The following is a 22,374-nucleotide window of genomic DNA, read 5'->3' as shown; positions in this document are numbered from 1 at the left end:
TAAGCGGATTCGCTGATTTTGCACGTTTAGCCAGAAATAAATGAGAGTCGGTGCATTGCTCCGCTGTTCTCCTCTGAATTTAATGATGATTTACTTCAAGCTCGAATGGCAACAAAACGAAGAAAAGTTGATGCTAAGTGCAAAGGGTTCAATGGCGCTGAAAATATTCAAATGGAATTTTTTGAGACGCAATGAGGAAATAAATCTATATTCTATTCGAGAGATGTATCACTGCTTGATTTTTAATATAAAAAGTATCATCCGTTCAGTTTCAACTTTCTAAAAATATGTGCGGCCCGCCAAGGACTTGCAACCCTTAATTTTGGCCCGCGGGCGACAAAAGGTTGCCGACCCCTGCCGTAGATGTTGCAAATATTCTGTCAGAGGTGAAGCTAAATTTGCAGGGAAAAAATTTGTATTTAAAAAGAATGTTTGCGATTTTTACGAGAAATGTCTATCGTATATAGAGCTGCACGATGAAGCCTACAATGCTGCCAGGCCACACATATGGACAAATTTGAAGAGTGAAATAAACTGGACTGAAGTGTTTGGTCTGCAAAATTGATAAATGATATGTTTGGTTAGCTGATCAGGTTTTGAATAGCGATGCACTTTTCGACGAATACTGATAAAGATATATTTATCCGAGCATGGTTCAAATGCAATTTGACTCACTTTGCCGGTTGAAATTAAGTGGACAGAGATGTTTAACGTTTTTTCTAACAGAAATATTAGCATTTCGAATTTGCAGCAAATTGGTTGATTTTGTTTTTCGGAACATCGGCATCTGCTAACAGGATTTATTTTTTCCAGTGTTAAAAAATTTTGGTCCGAAAGCAGGTGCAGAATGCCAGAAGAAAATATAAAACCACCCGTAACCTGCAAATTTAATGGTGATGTCTCTTGTTATCAGTTTTATGACAAAATCAAAACAAGAATTTTTGAGAAAGGTTCCATCTGCGGACAAATACTTTTGGTCTAAATGAATAATACAAACTAATTTTTTGTGTTTTTTCCAATTCAATGGTCAGTAGAGATATACAGCAATATATACCCGCAATGGCATGGTAGACGTTCCAATATTATCAAGACTGGCAATCGACCGAATGTTTGCCAAATCGCACCGTCCCGGTTTTTTGTTTCAGATATATGGTAAGCCTATGTTTAACCGATTCATATTAAAAACAGTATTATACAGCGTGGTCCCCAAAAAACGAGAACATCAATTTCTCGATTATTTATACGAAAATGGAGTGAATTATTTAATTTTGTCTACACTTGAACTTCTGTTTGCGTAAGTGTCGGAAAATCTAGGACGTTTTGCACAAAAATTATGTTGTTTCTAGAATAATGTTCTAAATGCCCTCCTCATTTTTTTGCAACATTGTCAATCACTTTTCTTTGGGTATTTCTCTATTTTATTTCTGCAATTGCAGCCTTGAGTTCACCAATCGTTTGAGAATTGTTCTGATACTAATTGTCCTTCGAACTCCATAAATATCGAAATTTGAGAGGTTTCAGTCCGATAATTGAGATGCCCACTGGATGTCACTGCTAATTTCTCTCTCAGAATATGGGGGTCCACCTCGTCATGCTTGAACCACTGCTGATCACAAACTAATTACTGCTGGTCTCGGCACAAACAGGTAATGTTCTGTATTCACCGTTCGAACTTTTTCATTTCCATGTCCTGATAGCAGAAGGTGCGCTTCAGCAGAAAACCAAGTGAGTGATTGAAATTTTTGAGTATAATCATACGCAAACAGAAATTCAAGCGCAAATAAAATTAAATAATTATTTTTGGAGATAATAAAGAAATTTTTGGTCTCCGTTTTCTAGATCAGGGTTACTCAAAAATATTTTTACCGAAGGTCCGCATACAAAACTTCAAAAATATTTGGGTTCGGACTTTCCAGAAATTAAATTTCGGCATCCTTTAAACATGCAATCCCCCGGCCGACTAATGATTCTTAGCTAATCAAGATAGTTTGTTATGACGTTATAGTTCTTTCATATATATTTTTAAATCTATAAAAGTGATTTTATAAAAGAAAATATCAAAAGTGGGGCTTAGGATCCAAAATAAAGAATTATGCGCGGTCCGAATAGAATACCCGAAAGGTCCGTTTTGGGCCGCGGTCCGCCAGTTGAGTAGCCCTGTTCTAGGTAACCCTGAATTTCCCGAAGCGAAAATGCACCACTACTTACTTTCAAACTCATGTTCAGTGTTCCATCTTTTTGGAAACATCATCAAATTGAAACATCCTCACGAGTGATATCACATTTTTGTGATTTGGAATAATACAAATGGGAAGCCCCTGGTTGAGTTATATATAATTATATTATTTCGTTGAGGATAATCTAATTTATTTGAGAGATTAAGCACATTGATTTAAATGCTAAAACTCTGTAAAACTTCGGATGCCCTAAACCAGGGGCGTGAAACGATCGTTAAAATTTTGTTAATTATTACCTCATTATAAGATATTGATTCATCTCGGCGTCGCGCAAAAACATACAGCTGAGGTTAGTGCTTCAAAAATTTAAAATAGGGAAACGACAGCGGCTATAATCGCCTTGAGAGAGCGAGAGATGTTTATTATTTTGTCAACCAAATTATAAACAGTCATCAATACGACTTTTATTAACAACATAGTTATTTGCCTATACCAGCTTATAGACAAAAGTCAATTATGAAGTTATCTTTTTTTGATATATACGTATATTGCGTAATACGTTACGTACGGTTATGTCGTCAGTGCAATCATTTAAACCGAAGACGAGTAAGAAGGGTAAAGTGATAATGTTTTGTAAGTATGCCAATTCAAGTCTGGTATTATCGTAGGATGACTCAGGATATATATATGCTCATTAAATTCTCAACAATTTCCTAGTGGTATAGGAATATGTGAATATAAACATGTTTTAACTTTGCACAGGTATAGTTGCATAAAAAAAGTCGAGAGCTGAATTCGAATGGTTTAGAACAGAATGATTTGGCAATATTTTTGGAACATTGTAAGCTGAAGTGAGATTAACAACCAAAGTAAAGTGGTCGTTATTAGGGCGCTCCAGAAGCATGTGTACCAACTGCCAATATGGAGGTAACTAATGTTTTTCGCCTATTTTACATCAAATTGTGTAAAGGGACTGAGGCCTAGGGGCAGGGGGTATATTCACTTGGCTAACACAGACAACATGCGAAGTGAACAACGCATGCCAAGGTCATTAACCAAAATATTTGTGCCTGCGGTTTTACCCAGTTATTTGTATTTTGCCCTACTGTAATAAAGGTTGCACAACCCTTGCTCCCGAACAATGGCCGACGAACAGTGAGCCGTCGGCCATCGAGCACTTTTTTAGCCTTCAATAAATTTCAATTATGGCAGTGATACATAAAAAGCTATAAATCAAACATTGCAAGTATAATTTTTTTTTTGGCAAATGTTTTTTGTTCATATCATCAAACGATACTGGCATTGCAACTATTCTGGTATGTTCATTCTTACGTATCTGGTTATTTTACGGAGTCATTGAAATTACACAAGCAAACCACTGGTACCGCTACGTTCGATTGTTAATCGGGGCTCCCGAAGTATGCGGACCAAGATGGCGGACATCGCAATGTAATATGTGTACTAGGTTAGGGTTAGGTCATAATTTTAGGCATAAATACTACGGGAGGCTCTTGGCTAGTCTTCGAACTGATAATAGGACTAAAATAAGGAAAATTGGAAAAAAATTATCGCCTAACCCTAACCTGTTACCAATGTTACGTTCCGATGTCCGCCATCTTGGTTCGCATACTTCGGGAGCCCCGTTTAATCTTTGTATCGCAACGTTCGCACTAGTTTTAATTACAAATTAAATATTCCCTAATAAAGTTCATTACATGGTCAACTTTGAAATTTCCAACGAAATTGTTGGGTCTTGAAATATATTCCATTTCACTATTTGGGCCTCACTTAAAAACTTTGCCGACCACTGCTCTTGAAAGTCTTTCAACTAAAAATAAGAAGTAGAATAGTTAATTAGTTATTATATTATAGATGAATATAAATACAGTATACAGACCAGGCATATTTTTACTAAATAGTTTGAATCTATTCTATCTGATGATGACGCATAAGAAATATTTTCTACCAAGTATTTCGGTTTTAACATTGTTCATAATTTCGATGATTATTACTGAAAATAGGAAAAATCTGTATGGTCAACCGTCCAACAGGTAGGTTGCGAAGCAAAGTGGGAATTAAAAATAAAACTTTTTGACGATTGACAATAATACATGTATATATATATAACTTTGTTATTTTCATGAATAAGTTAGTTTTTCTGTATAGTAAGTACTCAGACATAAATTGATTATCAATGTAAACGACTTTGTCATGTTACTTGCCACGAAGGTTACACTTTTGTTAAATTGTGAAATAAAAATTGTAAAAGAAAATTTTGCTAATTTCAAATTATACATGAAGTGTAGCCATTTATTCAACAAGTACGAATCGTCCGTTCCTAGATTGTTCATTTGTAAGCCACACTACTGATAAATGTTTTACGATGAGTGAGTAAAGTGTTCAGTAAATTTCGGTTGTAGGAAAAACAATCTTTCTTTCATACAAAACTTTTTATAACCAAAATTATGACAACTTGCAGTCAATACGATGTATGAAACTAAACATATTCCCAATTTGAAGAGAAAAAGGGAAATATATATCTTTTCTGTTTTGTACTGCATTACGATATACACAGCTCCAATTTTTTTCAGAGAAACCATATGCAACCCAGCTTGCCAAATGCAACGGACCAAATCGATTAAACAGAAACAGAATATTATGTTTTTAAAAACTCATAAAACAGCAAGTTCTACTCTACAAAACATACTCATTCGTTATGCGTACAATAATGATCGTTTCGTCGGGCTACCACAGTTGGGACACATATTCGGAATGTATTCCGGAGCTTCATTTACACCGTCGATGATGTTTCCTTTACCAGAGTCGGGAAAAGTTAACATGTTACTTCATCACATGGTTTTTGATTACGAAGAGGTGATTATTCGTTTTGATTGAATATTGGATCAATCAGAGCAAAGTTTAACGTTTCAGTATCATGGGTCAATCATTGAATTGAAAACTTTGATTTTGGTTAGTAGTCGCAAAGCATTAATATCGGAGTTTTCCGAGAGCCATCGGTAACATTTTTGGACGCGGTTCCGCTGATGTCTTTTTGTTGATTCACCACTGTTACCCAGCATCGCAACTTACCCATTTGTTTCGGCCGTTTCGAGTTTGGTCACTGTTCCTTTGCCAATCTATCACAATTGTGCTATCTATGGCTATGTTCGAAAAGCAACAATTCTTATATTGAATATGCATAGGCTTTTTACTCGAGTAGGCAAACAGGTGAAAACTTACTAAATTATTGTACTTCATTAATCATGAGCGGATGAAGGCGCTCCCCAGGACACAGACAAAAACTGTATATAGTTTTTAAAACTATTTCAATGGACTTAAAAAGAAGAGGGTTCTATACTTTTTCTGCGCAGCATGTCTTTGATATGTCGACAAGAAAGTATTATTGACATTGGTTTTGCAAAAATGTAATCTTGCTTTATAGCCTATATACAATGAAACGAATGACTGATTTCAGGTATCCATGGTTACTCATTTAAATATGATAACTTCAAAGTTCAATTTATCCACATGAAAATCAACTAACTAACTTAATTTCTAAAATTAGAACTTCTTAAAAACTTCCATGGAACTTAAGTATTGCAAATCTGTATAGAAGAATTGTTCGAAGTTTAATCGCAATAAAATGTTCTAAATACTAAAATAATTTTTAGGTATTTAATTAGCGATTTCTTGATAAGATTTCCGTCTGCTGTGCAGCCCAGTCGAATAAGATATTCAACTTTCAAGCCAAATATTCTTTATGTTTCAGGTTTCTTCAGTTTTGCCACCTGATTCAGTGTTCATTACTATTCTCAGAGAACCTGCAACACAATTTGAATCGGCGTTTCAGTTTTTTAAACATAAAAACGCTGCATTTGGAAGAGTTAAACATAAACACGCGATGAATGAATATTTATCAAATCCCTCAAGGTAGGTGATGAGATCGCAAATAGTACAGATATACAGTTTATGTTCAGCACGTTCAAAACTTTAAAATCTCTATTTTTCAAAGTACCGCAACGATTGGCCATAATTTCGTGACTTTTAAATGAATATTTTAAATGTACGATTTTCGAACTATTTTTGCCATTTCAGGCACACAATATCACAATATTTTTATCCCGTTAACAGAATATTTGAATGTATTTTCATTTCAGATATTTCAAAGGACCTAAAGATGGGCAATTCTGGGGCTTCGGAAAAAATAATGTATTTTTTGATTTGGGATTCAACAGCCTGTCTGATGACAACGAATATATATCGGAATCAATCTCAATAATAGAAAATAAATTTGACTTAGTTTTGATTGCCGAATATTTTGATACTTCACTGCTATTACTAAAAGATCTTCTTGGCTGGGAAATGAATGATATTGTGTATCTGTCTTTAAACGCAAGAGAAAGGAATACGGTAAGGCACTTGACCTCAGAAGACATCGACCTAATATATCAGTGGAATAAAGCTGATGTTGCGGTGTATCAGCATTTTAATAAAACAATCCGGCAACGGGTCAAAAAATATGGAAGATCAAGGATGAGGGAAGATTTAAAAATGTTTCAAACCTTAAAGAGCGGCGTTACCAGATTTTGTGTTGACCCTAACATATGTGGCAGAAAAGAATTGACGGAACATAAATATAAGATGTTCAATCCACGTGGAGTAAAAATTGCTCAGTATAAATTGAACGATCAAGCTATTCACAATGAAACTTGTCAAGAATTGATCTATCCTGAATATACTTGGTATCAGATATTATTAGACAAAGAATATCCAATGCGATTTGATTTATTTTCAAAATTAACTAGTTCAATCATATAGCTTTTTATACCTATTCTATAGCTTTTAGGGTTACTCAATAATTTTGAACATATTTTGGTGAAAGTTTAATCATTTTAATTTAATATGTATTTTTGTGCAAAGCTTCCTAGATTTCTGAAACTTTTGGGCATGTTTATTTGGCAACGACGTGTCTTTCATTCAGTTGCAATGCAAGCCACTAACCAGACAATAACGTTATTCGATCCCTCTGATGAGGTAGACTATAATTAACGGAACCCCACAATGAATTCATAAAAAAAAATAAAAATACATTGTTCCTTACCGATTAACATTAGACTAAACCAGACTGCATACCCTTTTATTGCTTCGATTAATCATCATATGTGGGTAGTTTTAGAAAATACCACAGAACAGTTCAGTGCATTGGTGCATAAAAAGCAACAACAGTCTCATTATCAAACGCGTGTACGTTTGTTTATTTGCTTTTTTAGAATATACTGTGACGTATCTGTGCGTTTTAAGTTCATTTCCTGGATGTCTGGTGGTTCATCGATGTACAATTTGTGCACTATTCAAGTTTGATTGGATTATAGAATGATAATCAAACATTAGCATTCATCTTCGTAACCGCAATTTCGCAAAATGTTCACCATCAGTCTAATCTAGGACCTATAACCTAACTAAGACATCAGGGATCAGCCGTTGTTGGGAATCACTGCTTCACGTATGATTCCACACTTCGTCAATTAAAAAGATGTTGCAAGCCTGTATATGGTGTTAGACCATTGGTGATATTCAGGGGATTCGCGCGAACCCGTGATAATCAGCGAACCAGTTCTTGTTTTAGACGTTAGACGACCGCTGAAAATTGATAACGTGCATCGTAGCTAAGAACTATCCCTGTGTGTGTAAATATGTACACAGTTATCTTTTGTAATATTGATAACCATGTTGTCAGGGGGCAATGATGTGGAGTCTGGGTGTCTTTGTTTAGAGTAGGGAGATGCAGAAACTTTTTACACTGCTAGATGCTTGTAAAAAGTCATTAATCAGGTATATACGAGGAAAAAATGCCAATTATACGAATACCTGTTTTTTTTTCAGGAAAATTGGTGTTTCGAAATAAAACGAAAACGCACGTGAGACCTTAAATGTCCCGGGTCCAAAAAAAGGCACATATATGTACACCATGTTAGGACCTACGTACTTCACAAATAGGATGATCACAGTATCTGATACCATTCTAGCTACGGTCCAGTTTCCACCAGGGTGTTATCTTTAGCCTCAGGGTTTGTATCTGAATTTGAATAAATATCGAACGTAAAATGACCTAAATGCTGTAGATATAATATTATATTACATCATTTTTATGAAACAAAACCCCAATTTTTGTTACCTATTTACAAAATACGAACTACATTTTAAATTGGTATTTGATGTTGCTTTTGATCTTGTATTTTCGGAAGAAGCGTCACCAAATTGAAAGAATCATAAAGTATAACATTTACATGTTATTATCACCTAGTGTCCTCGACCCGAATTTTATAAAATTCGTTGACATGAACGGCCACCCACATGCATATACATGTTGCCCAACATTGATGCCATTTTAAGGAATAATTGATCTAGTCGGGACACCATTTGCAAAGTTCGAAACTTTGAACGGTGAATATCACTAACCGTGTCCTACGCACCAGTGACTTAGTTCGGATTATTACGTGATTATTACGCACGTGAGTTCTGACTGCGTCGTCTTAATGCGGCGAGTTTTAACTACGACGACCACAATCGTCATTGCGGGCACAAAAATGAATCACATGTTATGTGCCTCTGGTGATATAGATAAAATACCAAACCTGTCGATTGCATTGGAACAAAACACGATCGACAATCGCAGAAACGAAACAGCAGATATCACAAAAGACGAGGGGGTTTTAGAAAATTTAGAGGTTTACAAAAGGTTTACATATTTCAAAGCAAATGGATACAATATTTTCCATATATACAGTCAATGGAAGTATATTTTGAAGGAATGAATACACTTCCTCCACAGCCCATTATAACTTCTGCCAGAGAGACAAAAATTTATATCCCGAATAAAATATACAAATTAAACGATATATTCAAAGCCAAAATTAAAGCAATGGATTCTACAGGAAACCCCAAAAAATATGGTGGTGATTTTTTCCGCGTGGGACTCTATAAACCATTTAGAGATACTGATGGGGTTTCTTGTGGCGTAGTGGACAATTTGATCGGGACTTATGATATTTCGTGTCCTTTAGTCTGGGTAGGGACTGGAGTACTGAAAGTGACATTAATACATCCAAGCGCATCCACATGCATATACATGTTGCCCAACATTGATGCCATTTTAAGGAATAATTGATCTAGTCGGGACACCATTTGCAAAGTTCGAAACTTTGAACGGTGAATATCACTAACCGTGTCCTACGCACCAGTGACTTAGTTCGGATTATTACGTGATTATTACGCACGTGAGTTCTGACTGCGTCGTCTTAATGCGGCGAGTTTTAACTACGACGACCGCAATCGTCATTGCGGGCACAAAAATGAATCACATGTTATGTGCCTCTGGTGATATAGATAAAATACCAAACCTGTCGATTGCATTGGAACAAAACACGATCGACAATCGCAGAAACGAAACAGCAGATATCACAAAAGACGAGGGGGTTTTAGAAAATTTAGAGGTGCAAATTTTAAAATATGCCGCGGACGGGATGATTTCACTTGGCGAAACGAAGTTTGCCTGCCCCTGCTTCAGTACATAGAGACGCACAGAAAATGCAACATTGCTTCAACTTTCATATCCATGTACCTTATGTTCCAAGGCCAACAAGCTTGCTAATGCAGTTTATATATTTGATGCGCACAGAATGATTATTTAAATTATGTACCGAAAGTGTTTGTGGTACTCGAAAGACCATAGTTCCGATTACTCAAAACCTTGATGCGATCCTGAAGCATTCATAATTGTTCCTGCTATTCTTTTAGTAATCAATTGAGGTAATTCAGTAATCAACTGACAATAGCTACCTTGACAAATAAACCACTTAACAATATACCTCTAGGCAGGACTGGCTTTAGTTTAGACGATGAGAGGCCCTGGGCTATGTTATTCGTCAGGCCCTCTATTAACAAATTAAATTTGTTTATTCCTCGTTTAAGATTAAAGGTTTTTCAAAGTCAGACAAATTTATTTATTCGATCGTATTTAATATTTCAATGTTTATATGGTAAATATTTGGGACAAGAATTATCAACCTGATTAAAAAAATATCAGATTTGTAAAATCGATTTTATGCTGCTGGAAGCCTGGAACGATTTACAATTTAGAAACGACTTAAAAACAAAAATTAGTTCAAAATTGATTGCTACCTTGCTTATTGGCTAATCTGGCTCTGCCTCCAGGCTATCTAGTAGGAGTATCGAGAACAGAATGATCACCGAGTGTTTGTGATTTCGCACCTTTATTAGTAGCTAGAGTTAACTAAGGACCGCGGTAGAACCTAGTGATACAGCATAAATAATCTACACGGGCTTCGCCGGGTATGCAGTACATAAATTTTTTCACGATTTTAAAAATTCTTCGTATTTCAATACCAGGGGATAACTGAGTTATTTAAATGAGCTACGAACATCGAAATATAACATATATATACACGGATTTTATAATTATTTAACTATGGATTCTCGGACTTTTTTGAGCAAAGTCGACAGAAAGCCAGTTATATTGATGGTTTTGTTCCTATTCTTAACATATATGCTGTGTACTAGCATTCCAAATTTTGCTAGATCTGAAGCGAGCGTCCTGAAAACGTATTTGTTTCAAAATGTCTCAGCGACGGAAGATGTATTTCCACCTTTACCAGGTATATTTCAAAGCAAATGGATACAATATTTTCCATATATACAGTCAATGGAAGTATATTTTGAAGGAATGAATACACTTCCTCCACAGCCCATTATAACTTCTGCCAGAGAGACAAAAATTTATATCCCGAATAAAATATACAAATTAAACGATATATTCAAAGCCAGAATTAAAGCAATGGATTCTACAGGAAACCCCAAAAAATATGGTGGTGATTTTTTCCGCGTGGGACTCTATAAACCATTTAGAGATACTGATGGGGTTTCTTGTGGCGTAGTGGACAATTTGATCGGGACTTATGATATTTCGTGTCCTTTAGTCTGGGTAGGGACTGGAGTACTGAAAGTGACATTAATACATCCAAGCGAAAGTTTATATGGACTGATGTTAAATTCTTCTGGAACAAAAGAACCCGGTGTTTCACTTCGAGCAAGGGTGAAAATCAATGGACAAGAGGAGTTGACGGATTGCGCGTTTGGATTTCCAGGAAAGTCAAAGTAGGTTCGCTCATTCGTATATGACGCCAAATTAATTTCTTTTTTAAATTACTAGTTTTCATCATTTAATAACAACTTATTTTGGAGTGTTGGTATATTCATTGAATATACATGCATTAACATACAGTGGTGGGATTCAGGTGGTTCGCACAAGCCCGTTTTGCAAGGTGACGTGCACGGACGCTGACGACCAGCGTTATATTTGGAGTTTCGGAAGTCATGTATAAAATTTATGTAAAGCAATGTCATTTTAACACAGCGTATGTAGTGACAAATACATATATATATACAGTTTATGTAATGAGGAAATTTGTTGTTAGTGATTTCGATAAAGAGATAACTATATTCTTGAAATTTGGAATCCCGACATTGCATATACGTATATATGCAGTGGTGGGGTTCAGCCGGTTCGCACCGGTTCTATAGAACCGTCTCAGGGAATTTCATGAGATCAGCGAACCGGTTAGCATTACTGAAAAAGACATGACTTTTTGTAACAAAATCGGCTTAAAATAGGACTTTTGTGATGGAACCGGCTGACAAAAAATCTGAATCCCACACTGCATATATGTATTTGGAAAATGTTGAAATTTTTGTCGAGGATTGTCAATTTTTGCAGACACGAAGTTTGTGATTACTCCAACCCAAAGAATGGAGATCCATGGTACTGCATGAAGCCAAAATCGCCAAATCAATGTTCAACGAATCTATGGATGGATAGATATTATGATTCTGTTAATGATCAAAAACTTGGGAAACGACCATATTTTCAACAAGGAATAACTTGGAGAGTGAAAATAATGCAACCCAATTTAGCGGTGCAAATACAAGACGACTGGAGTAGACCGCGATTTTCTTCTCAACTACCGCCGTGTTCTGCATTGAAACAGGTTATTCTTAATAAAGACCCGTCAGTTGCCACCGGATTAGCTATAAACGCTGGATGGTCTTCTTTCATTTGTCGGAATTATCCATTCGATGAAAATAAATTCGCAAATTGTCTTCAGAACCATGAAATAATTTTAACGGGAGATTCCACTATGAAACAATGGTATAGATACCTAATTTCAGCTTTTGGTGCTGAAGATTATGGTCTGGGTGGTACGGATTCCTCGTGGGCGGAGAGGCGTATCGGACACCAAAGAAAAAACAATATAACCCTCCGATTTTTTCCGCATGGCCCCCCTTCTCATCATCCAGGACTGTCGGAAGTGAGACCGTATATATCAGATACTTTAGATGACATTCCATCAAATAGAGACAATATTATATTTATATTTTCGATTGGACTGCACATGAATTTATTTCATCCAGATATATATTTACAACGAATCAGAAATATACATGCGTCCGTTGAAAATTTGCATCGGAGGTCGCCTAACGTAAAAATATTTGTCAAGGAGCTTCATGCACACTCTCAATCAACCAGAGTCTGTCCGTCAGATTGGTTTAGTTATAGATACAATGTTTTGCTACGTCAAGTGTTTAAAAACGTTGACGGCGTGACTTATCTACCATTTTGGGATATGTCGGCTGTATACAATAACGGTCCATACCACCCTGGAGTACGATTGTTAAGATTACAGCTTGGTCTTTTTCAGTCTTTCGTTTGCAAATGAATATATTGTGTCATCTTAAATCAAGTCTTAAGTGAGCCCCCTCATAAAAAGGCTCCATGTAAACCTTTCCAACGTTCACATTTCTATCAATTTAATCTTCAAGTTAGTTCTGCAATCGAATGGTAGGTATTTATCATCGCTTTCTAATTCTTAGCCAAATTTATTCACCATTTTTTGTATATTTACGTTACTCCATTATACCTCAATAATAGCCGAATATATTTCAATCAATTATATACTTACTATGCCTCCATATTTGAATGTATTTTGTTATTTCTTTTCGTAAGTCTCTTTCTAAATCTAACAATGACTATTCCGCAATATTCGTTATTTACTACCACAGCAACCCATTGGATAAAAATAATAATAACATCGCAGGCATTTGTTTTCGTGTTTTCTCTGTCAAATTTATTATGCCTATGGCGTTGCTGACTCGATGCAGTTTCTCGCCACTTCTTCCAATTTGATATTCGGTATATTTTCGTTAACTCTTACAAAAAGGAACAATGAATAGGAAACAATTAAAACGAATTGTTCTGCAAATGGTAATGCGATGTTGTGTCTGTTTATAGAAACAATTGGAACGAGGTTCCGTCGCTCCATTTTTTGCTCTTAGTTTTAGTCAGAGCTCAAAGTTCGTGCTCAAAGCGCCATGGAGATGCAAATGGCGAGATTATTTTGATGGCCTTTTCACCGATTCATGAATATAATTTGTGAGAAGACTAAAACTTGTCCGAACTTACTGTTCTGCTGGCCTAACTAATAAATATGCGCGCAAGTCACCGAGGTAGAAGGTGGACGTCTTGATTACAAATACATTGGGATATAATAATACTATTAGGCTATAACGTGGTAATCAGTATTCACCCTCACTACAACGGCAAGGCAAATGGAATAATATTATCATTCTACCATCTAACAAACTGTGCGGCTTCAGGTTTGGAAATTTAATGATTTTCAAATTAATGCTTAAATGAAATATTTTAGATCTTCCTTCAAATATATTTTTTGCATTCGCAACATTCAACTATTTTGGAGACTTGCGTATCTAAACAATCGTTATAAAATTACTCTTGAATACTTTATATTCTTATGATTTAATCTAAACTATTTTTTTGGTGATGCCTTATTTCAATTGAAACTAAGTATTGTAACTTCCATTATCGACAATGACAATTATTTGTTAATAAGGCAATAAACATCAAATACGGGTACAAATAATTTACTCTTTTGTACATCATTTAAAAAATTATTTTTAAGTTTAGAATATATTCCGAATCGGGCCATGGGCCGGAGGAAAAGCTAATATAACACAAAACATAACGAATTTCTAAGTCTCTGAGCACTCAAGTTCTGTCGGAAGAGATGAAGTAACATAACAAATGGATATGGCGAAATTTTAGTTTAAATCGTCATAACTCATCGAAGGGCGAAGTCAAAGTTTGAAACGATTATGGATATACGAGTGCGAGAGCTGATTTTCCATCTGGCCCCGTGGCCTACCTTTCTTTCCTCTATCGGTTATCGGCAATAACTTCCCAAAAAATTATCAAATTAAATTTTGTTCATACAACCAATTTCACAGCACATCTACGGAATCATTATAATCCTTGTACGCAATGTTTCTTTTAATTTTGGTCGTGAAAAATCAAAAGTTGAGAGTGAACAATGAGTATTATATGTAGAAATTTATGTCTTATTATAGGCAATAGTTAGAGTGAGTTCAAGCCAGATACTAATTTGGCATTGGATGAGAATTACCTCAAATTGGCCCGACCAGTATATATCATGAACATGGGGAAACAATACTAAAATATATTGACATCAAGAATCGCGTATTAAGCCTTAGCTGACCACTGAGTTTGTTAATAAAAGATCGACGGACAAGCGTAATAGAATGACCCATTCTCTTGCGTCATATAAAAGTGTACTTACGAATTTAATACGACATTAGCATTTGGATGGAATATCTGGCCTCACAAGGATCCAAAATACAATTTGCTAAAATGAAATTTTTGCTAAGCCCTCACGTTTCATAAAGCTTACCAAACTTGGTTTTCAGTGTCTCTATCATTTTGTTTTCAAATATTTTTTTACCGGTGTGTATATATGCATATTATATTGAGGTGACCGTACATTTGAACCCATGTGTATATTCGCGGGTTCAATCTATATGCGGGTGCAAAACCCATGGCTTAGGGTTGGTATGGGTTCAAATATCCGTAAAACAACAAAAATTTCCATATGTGCAATAGTATGCCGGTGCAATCTTCGTGGGTTCAAATGTAATGGAACCGATATTGACTTTGTATGTGCATCACTTTCACTTGCTGTCTTTATGTGTCTATGGAGTTATCTACTTGGCTGTATATGATATTGGATCTGAATAAATATCGACCGTAACGCCAGATGAAATTGGCTTAACGAGGGTGATAAAAGGAAAACAGTCGAATAGAATAGTGCGATTACCGCACGGAAACTTTTTGCGTAACTTGTTTTTATTAGTTTCGGATCTTACCACAATTTCTCTTGGTAGATTCGAATTTAAACACAGTTCAATTTACGGCGCTCCATGAGTGTGTACACCAATATGGAAGTAACTAATTTTGTTCACCTACGTTACATCGACTTAATAAATATCGACCGTAACGCCAAATGAAATTGGCTTAGCGAGGGTGATAAAAGAAAAATAGGTTCAGTTCGAAAAATAGAAAGGAATAAACGCTAACGATACACATGATCCGAATTTAGATTTTTTTATGTCCAGCAAAAGGAATAAAGAATAATGAAATAGTCTGCCGTTTTCAAGCATTAAGATTTACTTATTTTTTTACCAAGCATGCTTTTCTGTAGATAACACCTTCAAAAAGACGTTGTTCAATGTTACGTTCACGTGAACGTCCGAACAGGACCAATTAGAATTGATTTTACATGTGATACGTTTGCTAACAATGTTAGCGGGAAACAACGAAACAAACAAAATAACGCATTCACCTTCAGTAAGTACGCTAGCGTTGCGCTACACAGCAACAACAGTAACGAGAACATGTTCGTGTATTATGCTGTATGGCTGAACGCAAAAGCGGGACTTTTGCTGACTTGTCGGGACGGCGGGACAAGACGCTAAAAAGCGGGACGTATGGTGAGCCTACCTAACCCTAACCTGGTACACACACTACGGGAATACCCGATTTACTATATAATTTAAATTTGGTCGCCTCTATAGCAGAGAGGTCACTGCCGTTGCTCATTGATATTTTACTTGCAGCTTATCGCTGCATGTAATTTAGCAGACTATCGTTGGATTTTAAGGTATCAATAAAAGGATACTCTTGAAGTATGCGTACCAGGTTGGGGTTAGGCCATAATTTTAGGTACAAATACTATGGGAGTCCCTTGGCTAGTCCCCAAACTCGTAATAGAACTAAAATAAGGAAAATTTGAATAAACTTATGGCCTAACCTGGAGCACATACTACATTCCGGTGTACGCCATCTTGATACGCATACTTCATGAGTACCAATAGAAGAGCAGAATTAACAGGAGAGCTATGTTCAACTTGGAAATGAATAATTTGGACAACGACATGTCAGCAAAATAGCAGATAAATGATATAGGTATTATATTACATCATTTTTATGAAAACAAAACACAATTTTTGTTTTCTATTTATAAAATACGAATTACATGTTGAACTGGTATTTGATGTTGCTTTTGACTTTGTATTTTCGGGAGGTACGTCACCAAATTGAAAGAATCAAGAAGCATAACATTGTTTAGGTTATTATCACCTAGTTGTGTCCTCGACCCCATTTTCATGAAATTTGTTGACATAAACGTCTATCCACATTCATACATGTTGCCCAACATTGATGCCATTTTAAGGAATAATCAATCTAGTCCGCAAAGTTCAAAACTTTTAACGCTAATTATGACCAAGCGTACCCTTAGCACCAGTGACTTAGCTGGAATTGTCACGCGCGCGAGTTCTAACTGCGTCGAGCCAATGCGGCGAGTTTTAACTCCGACGACCCCAGTCGGCCTTGCGGCGCAAAAATCAATTACTTGATATTTGCCTGCGGTTACATAATTTACTAAACCAGTCTAACACGATCGACAATCCACCGAAACGAAACAGAAGATATTACACGAGAAGGTTTTAGAAAATCTAAAGGTGCAAATTTTAAAATAGGTCGCGGACCCGATGAATCGACTCGGCGCAACGACGTTTGTCGACCCCCACTTCAGGGCAGAGAGACACAGAATAAGCAACATGGCTTTGTAGTTCATATGTATATACTTTGTGATTCTGTGTAACATGCTTGCTAACGTAGTTTATATATTTGATACACACAGAATGATTATCCATTAACAAATTAAATTTGTATATTCTGTGTTTAAGATTAAAGGGCTTTTTAAAGTCAGACAAATTTATTTATTCGAACGTATATATTTCAATCTTTAGTTTATATGGTGAATATTTGGGACGAAAATTATTAACCTGATTTGAAGATAAACAAATATCAGCTTTGTAAAATTATAAACCGATATTATGCTGGAAGCCTGGAACAATTTACATGTTAGTAACAACATAAAAACAAAATGGATTGCCACCTTGCTTAATTGTTAATCTGGTCCTGCCTTTAGGGTATCTATTGGGGAGTATCGAGAAGAGTGTGTTTCTGTTTCCTGATTGCGCCCTTGATTATTAGCTAGAGCTAACTAAGTTGAATGATCGCGATAGAACTTAGTTATTCAGCATAAATAATCTACAATGTTAGAGGATGTCTGAATTCATTAAACAAGCTACAAACATATCCTTATTTTATAGTTAATTAATCATGACTTTTTTAAGCAATGCCGACAGGAAGCCAGGTATATTGATGGTTTTGTTTCTATTCCCAACATATACGCTGTGTACTAGCATTCCAGATTCTGATAGATCTGAAGCGAGCGTCTTCAAAACGTACCTGTTTGAAAATGTCACAGCGACGGAAGATGTATTTCCACCTTTACCAGGTATATTTCAAAGCAAATGGATACAATATTTTCCACATATACAGTCAATGAAAGGACATTTTGGAGGCATGAATACACTTCCTCCACAGCCCATGATAACTTCAGCCAGAAAGACAATAATTTCTATTCCGAAGAAAATATACAAATTAAACGATATATTCAAAGCCAAAATTAAAGCAATGGATTTTAGAGGAAACCCCAAGAAATATGGTGGTGATTTTTTCCGCGTGGGACTCTATAAACCATTTAGAGATACTGATGGGGTTTCTTGTGGCGTTGTGGACAATTTGATCGGGACTTATGATATTTCGTGTCCTTTAGTCTGGGTAGGGACTGGAGTACTGAAAGTGACATTAATACATCCAAGCGAAAGTTTATATGGACTGATGTTAAATTCTTCTGGAACAAAAGAACTCGGTGTTTCACTTCGAGCAACAGTGAAAATCAATGGACAAGAGGAGTTGACGGATTGCGCGTTTGGATTTCCAGGAAAATCAAAGTAGGTTGGCACAGTCGTATATATGATGCCAAAATATTTTACTAATTTGTATAAATAAATAACAATTTTTGGTAGGTCGTGATAGTCAGTGAACCCCATCTGTTTTAGACGTTAGACGACAGCAGCAAACGGGTAACGTGCACGGACGCTGACGACCAAACAGCGTTATATTTGGCGTTTTGGAAGTCAAGTATCAAATTTATGTAAAGCAATGTTATTTTGAACACATCGTGGTAGTGACAAATACATACAGTTTATGAAATGAGGAAATTTGTAGCTAGTGATTCCGATACAAAAGATACCTATTCTTGAAATTTGGAATCCCGACATTGCATATATATATATATGTATTTGGAAAATGTTGAAATTTTTGCCAATGATTGTTAAATTTTGCAGATACGGAGTTTGTGATTACTCCAACCCAAAGAATGGAGACCCATGGTACTGCATGAAGCCAAAATCAAATCAATGTTCAACGAATCTATGGATGGCAAGATATTTAGATTCTGATAAAAACCAAAAGCTTGGAAAACGACCATATTTTCGAAAAGGAATAACTTGGAGAGTGAAAATAATGCAACCAAATTTAACGGTACAAATACAAGATGGCGGGAGTAGACCGCGATTTGCTTCCGAGCTACCACGGTGTTCTGAATTGAAACAGGTTGTTCTTAATAAAGACCCATCGGTTGCCACCGGATTAGCTATAAACGCTGGATGGTCTTCTTTCATTTGTCGAAATCATCCATTCGATGAAGATAAATTCGCAAATTGTCTTCAGAACCATGAAATAATTTTAACAGGAGATTCCACAATGAAACAATGGTATAGATACCTAATTTCAGCTTTTGGTGCTGAAACATATGGTCTGGGTGGTACGGATTCTTCGTGGGCGGAGAGGCGTATCGGACACCAAAGAAAAAACAATATAACCCTCCGATTTTTTCCGCATGGCCCCCCTTCTCATCATCCAGGACTGTCGGAAGTAAGACCGTATATATCAGATACTTTAGATGAAATTCCATCGGATAGAGACAATATTATATTTATATTTTCGATTGGGCTGCACATGAATTTATTTCATCCAGATATATATTTACAACGAATCAGAAATATACGTGCGTCCGTTGAAAATTTGCATCGGAGATCGCCCAACATAAAAATATTTGTCAGGGAACTTCACGCCCACTCCCAATCAACCATACTCTGTCCGTCAGATTGGTTTAGTTATAGATATAATGTTTTGCTACGTCAAGTGTTTGAAAACGCTGACGGCGTGACTTATTTACCATTTTGGGATATGTCGGCTGTTTACAATAATCGTCCATACCACCCTGGAGCACGATTGTTGAAATTACAGCTTGGTCTTCTTCAGTCTTTCGTTTGCAAATGAATATAATGTGTCATCTTGAATCCAGTCTCAAGTGAGCACCTATATAGAAAGGCTCCCCATAAACATTTCCAGCATCCTATTTTCATCATCAATCAAATCTTCGAGATAGTTTTGTACTCGAATGGAAATACTTATCATCGACTTTCGATGTCTTAGCAAAATTTATTTAACACTTTTTTTGTTTTTACGTTTCACCATACCTCAATAATAACTTATATTTCACAATTTTCACAATAAAATATTTACTTGATATCCCTCCATATTTAAATATATTTTGCAATATCTATTCTTAAGTCTCCTAAACTTAACAATGACTATTCTTTGCTTGTTCTTTCTGTCACATATCTTAGGCCTACGGCGTTGCTAACTCGATGCAGTTTCTCGCAACTTCTTCCGATTTGATAATCTGTATTTTTACAAAATGGAACAATAAATACTTCATTCATTCATTATTTTATTTTTCAAACATACATAATGAATATACACATTGTGCACAGCCTACAGGACGTGATGCAGACAACTATAAGCGTCGTAGATATAATATATATACTAGAGATGTACCGATATCACTTTCGTCGCCGATACCGATACCAGCTAAAATGCCGATATTCCAAAAAAGCCGATATTAAATAAATATTGTAATTATTAAGTCTGAAGGGCAGACGGGTTTAAACAGTAATTTTTGAGCATTATTTATAGTGCACACCATTTTAGATTGAAAGAGATACATCACATGAAATGGAATTGATGTTTGGGATCCAGATGAGTTAATGATTCAGATGCATTGTGTACTGACACTAGTAATCTCGGTGTTCAATTAAAAAACTCATGGGGTTTGTCTACCATGGGTGGTGAAATATAAGAATGTTAACTTATCCTATCGAACTGCAGTGGCGGCGCGTGGTCATTTTGACAACCGGGGCAAGCTACTGCGGGACCAAGTCACCCCCATCTACGGGGACAGGATGAGCGCTGTAAGTTCTCCCATCATTTTATGAGTATAAAAACCCTTCCATCGGTATCAACCAATCGGCAAAAGCGACAATTTTTAACGATAAGAAAGTGTCTTTAAAACCGGTCCAAGTCAAGGGATTAATAAATATAGACATAGTTTATTTTGAAACCTCTTTCAAAAGGAAGGGCAATATTTACCCAGATAAATACAATGACATATTAACAGAAACTTTGGGAAAGCAGACAAAACCTAAAATAAGGTTTAAAACGTTACTATGAAGAAAGGAAAGTTAATGCAAAGATAAGGACATGCGTCGCTCACTCATAGATATATATGTTGCTAGACTTCTACTGCTTGAACATATATGCAACACGCCGCGGTTTCTTGGAAGCAAAATGCTCAATAACGCGCTGATTAAAGTCATGCATCCCAGAAATAACGTCTCTGTGAATGGATAAAACAGCCAAGGAATTTAATCTATCTTGCTTCATTTTGTTTCTGAGATACGTTTTAATACGCTTCAGCGTGCTGAATATTCGCTCTGCGTCGGCGGAAGAAATAGGCGTCGTCAAAATGATGTCCAGAAATTTTGCAGACGCCGCAAAGGTAGTTACTAGAGTGTTATCTATGAGGAACCCATAGAGCGCGCAAGTTGATGTGATGTTCAAAAAAGTTTGATTGGTGTATATACATTGCAATTCATTTTCCAATTTACCCACGTTAATCATGGGGTAAAATTTGGAGACAGTAGCCAACAAATGGATGGGAAATTGACGTGCAAATTTTGAAAAATTTTTGGGGTTCATCAAAGAAAACGCGGCAAGGTGTTCAGTGCGCAGACAATCGCCTATTTGATTCACCAGAATGTCACAGCATTCCTTTGCAGACAAAATCAAACGCTGCGTTGTTTGCCCGCGGCGTAAAGAAGCACTCCATGTGTCGTCGTATACGATCGCCGGATACGAGATACAGCATCGCAGAAGTCTGAAATACACGACTGCACAGACGCTCCATCCATTAGCCTTGACTGCAATGCGCCGTATAATACATCCACGTGATAGAATATTGTGGAGAAAAAATGAAAACTCACCATCTTCTAGCAGACGCTTTAGACCTGCCGCCTCCCTCACAGAGCGTTCGTCCCAAACCGGAGAGCTCTGAATGCCATTGAAACACTCAATGAGCTCAGACCTAATTTCGGACACGCCCTGCACCACGCGTGATTTGAAGTTCCAACGTGTTGGTGCACAAGCTGGGAGACGGCGGCTACATATCTGGCGAAGGAGGTCAGAGCGCTTCGGCGAACGGAAAAAAATGAAGAAAACCCCGAAACATTTGCAAAAAAATACGGACGAGAGGGGTATCAAGACACATTATTTTTAATAACGAGGTTAAATTGGTGTGCATAACAATGTAAAAAATGCGTACGAGGAAAATCTTCTTTGATATAAACTTGAACACCATGTTTCGACCCACTCATGACTGCCGCGCCGTCATAAGTTTGAGCTATCAATTTTGACTTCGCGTTGTAAGGCTGT

At 36.4% G+C, this 22,374-nt stretch overlaps 3 protein-coding genes across 4 annotated transcripts; all 3 read left to right on the top strand.

Moving 5' to 3' along the window:
* Positions 1–2,603: 2,603 nt before the first annotated feature.
* LOC120347614 (galactosylceramide sulfotransferase-like) lies at positions 2,604–7,616 on the top strand. 2 transcript variants are annotated; one of them, XM_039417661.2, is made up of 4 exons: positions 2,604–3,104; positions 4,769–5,051; positions 5,947–6,107; positions 6,335–7,616. In XM_039417661.2, exons 2-4 carry the CDS (start codon positions 4,797–4,799, stop codon positions 6,993–6,995), a joined length of 1,077 nt encoding a protein of 358 aa, XP_039273595.2. In that variant the 5' UTR covers positions 2,604–3,104; positions 4,769–4,796; the 3' UTR covers positions 6,996–7,616. The 2 variants fall into 2 exon arrangements, with proteins under 2 accessions (XP_039273595.2, XP_039273594.2); XM_039417660.2 differs by lacking the exon at positions 2,604–3,104 and adding an exon at positions 3,904–4,228.
* Positions 7,617–10,465: 2,849 nt separating this feature from the next.
* Positions 10,466–14,191, top strand: LOC120347732 (NXPE family member 3-like). The gene is made up of 2 exons (XM_039417797.2): positions 10,466–11,351; positions 11,971–14,191. The coding sequence occupies exons 1-2, from the start codon at positions 10,666–10,668 to the stop codon at positions 12,968–12,970; spliced, it is 1,686 nt and encodes a 561-aa protein (XP_039273731.2). The 5' UTR covers positions 10,466–10,665; the 3' UTR covers positions 12,971–14,191.
* A 2,841-nt stretch (positions 14,192–17,032) lies between these two features.
* Positions 17,033–20,491, top strand: LOC120347864 (NXPE family member 3-like). Its single transcript, XM_039417975.2, has 2 exons — positions 17,033–18,488; positions 18,885–20,491. The coding sequence occupies exons 1-2, from the start codon at positions 17,812–17,814 to the stop codon at positions 19,879–19,881; spliced, it is 1,674 nt and encodes a 557-aa protein (XP_039273909.2). The 5' UTR covers positions 17,033–17,811; the 3' UTR covers positions 19,882–20,491.
* Positions 20,492–22,374: the final 1,883 nt, after the last annotated feature.

This window comes from Styela clava, chromosome 11, assembly GCF_964204865.1.
Source record: "Styela clava chromosome 11, kaStyClav1.hap1.2, whole genome shotgun sequence".
Classification (NCBI taxonomy): domain Eukaryota; kingdom Metazoa; phylum Chordata; class Ascidiacea; order Stolidobranchia; family Styelidae; genus Styela; species Styela clava.
Note: the sequence above shows the minus strand (reverse complement) of the source record. Positions and strands in the feature narration are given on the sequence as shown.

Bases quoted from the DNA above. Each gene is read 5' to 3' on its own strand.
- LOC120347864 (XM_039417975.2), top strand. From the start codon at position 17,812: ATGACTTTTTTAAGCAATGCCGACAGGAAGCCAGGTATATTGATGGTT. The intron at 18,489-18,884 runs GTAGGTTGGCAC...TAAATTTTGCAG, and splicing joins GGATTTCCAGGAAAATCAAA to ATACGGAGTTTGTGATTACT.
- LOC120347614 (XM_039417660.2), top strand. From the start codon at position 4,050: ATGAATATAAATACAGTATACAGACCAGGCATATTTTTACTAAATAGT. The intron at 4,229-4,768 runs GTAGGTTGCGAA...AATTTTTTTCAG, and splicing joins TATGGTCAACCGTCCAACAG to AGAAACCATATGCAACCCAG. The intron at 6,108-6,334 runs GTAGGTGATGAG...TTTTCATTTCAG, and splicing joins TATTTATCAAATCCCTCAAG to ATATTTCAAAGGACCTAAAG.
- LOC120347732 (XM_039417797.2), top strand. From the start codon at position 10,666: ATGGATTCTCGGACTTTTTTGAGCAAAGTCGACAGAAAGCCAGTTATA. The intron at 11,352-11,970 runs GTAGGTTCGCTC...CAATTTTTGCAG, and splicing joins GGATTTCCAGGAAAGTCAAA to ACACGAAGTTTGTGATTACT.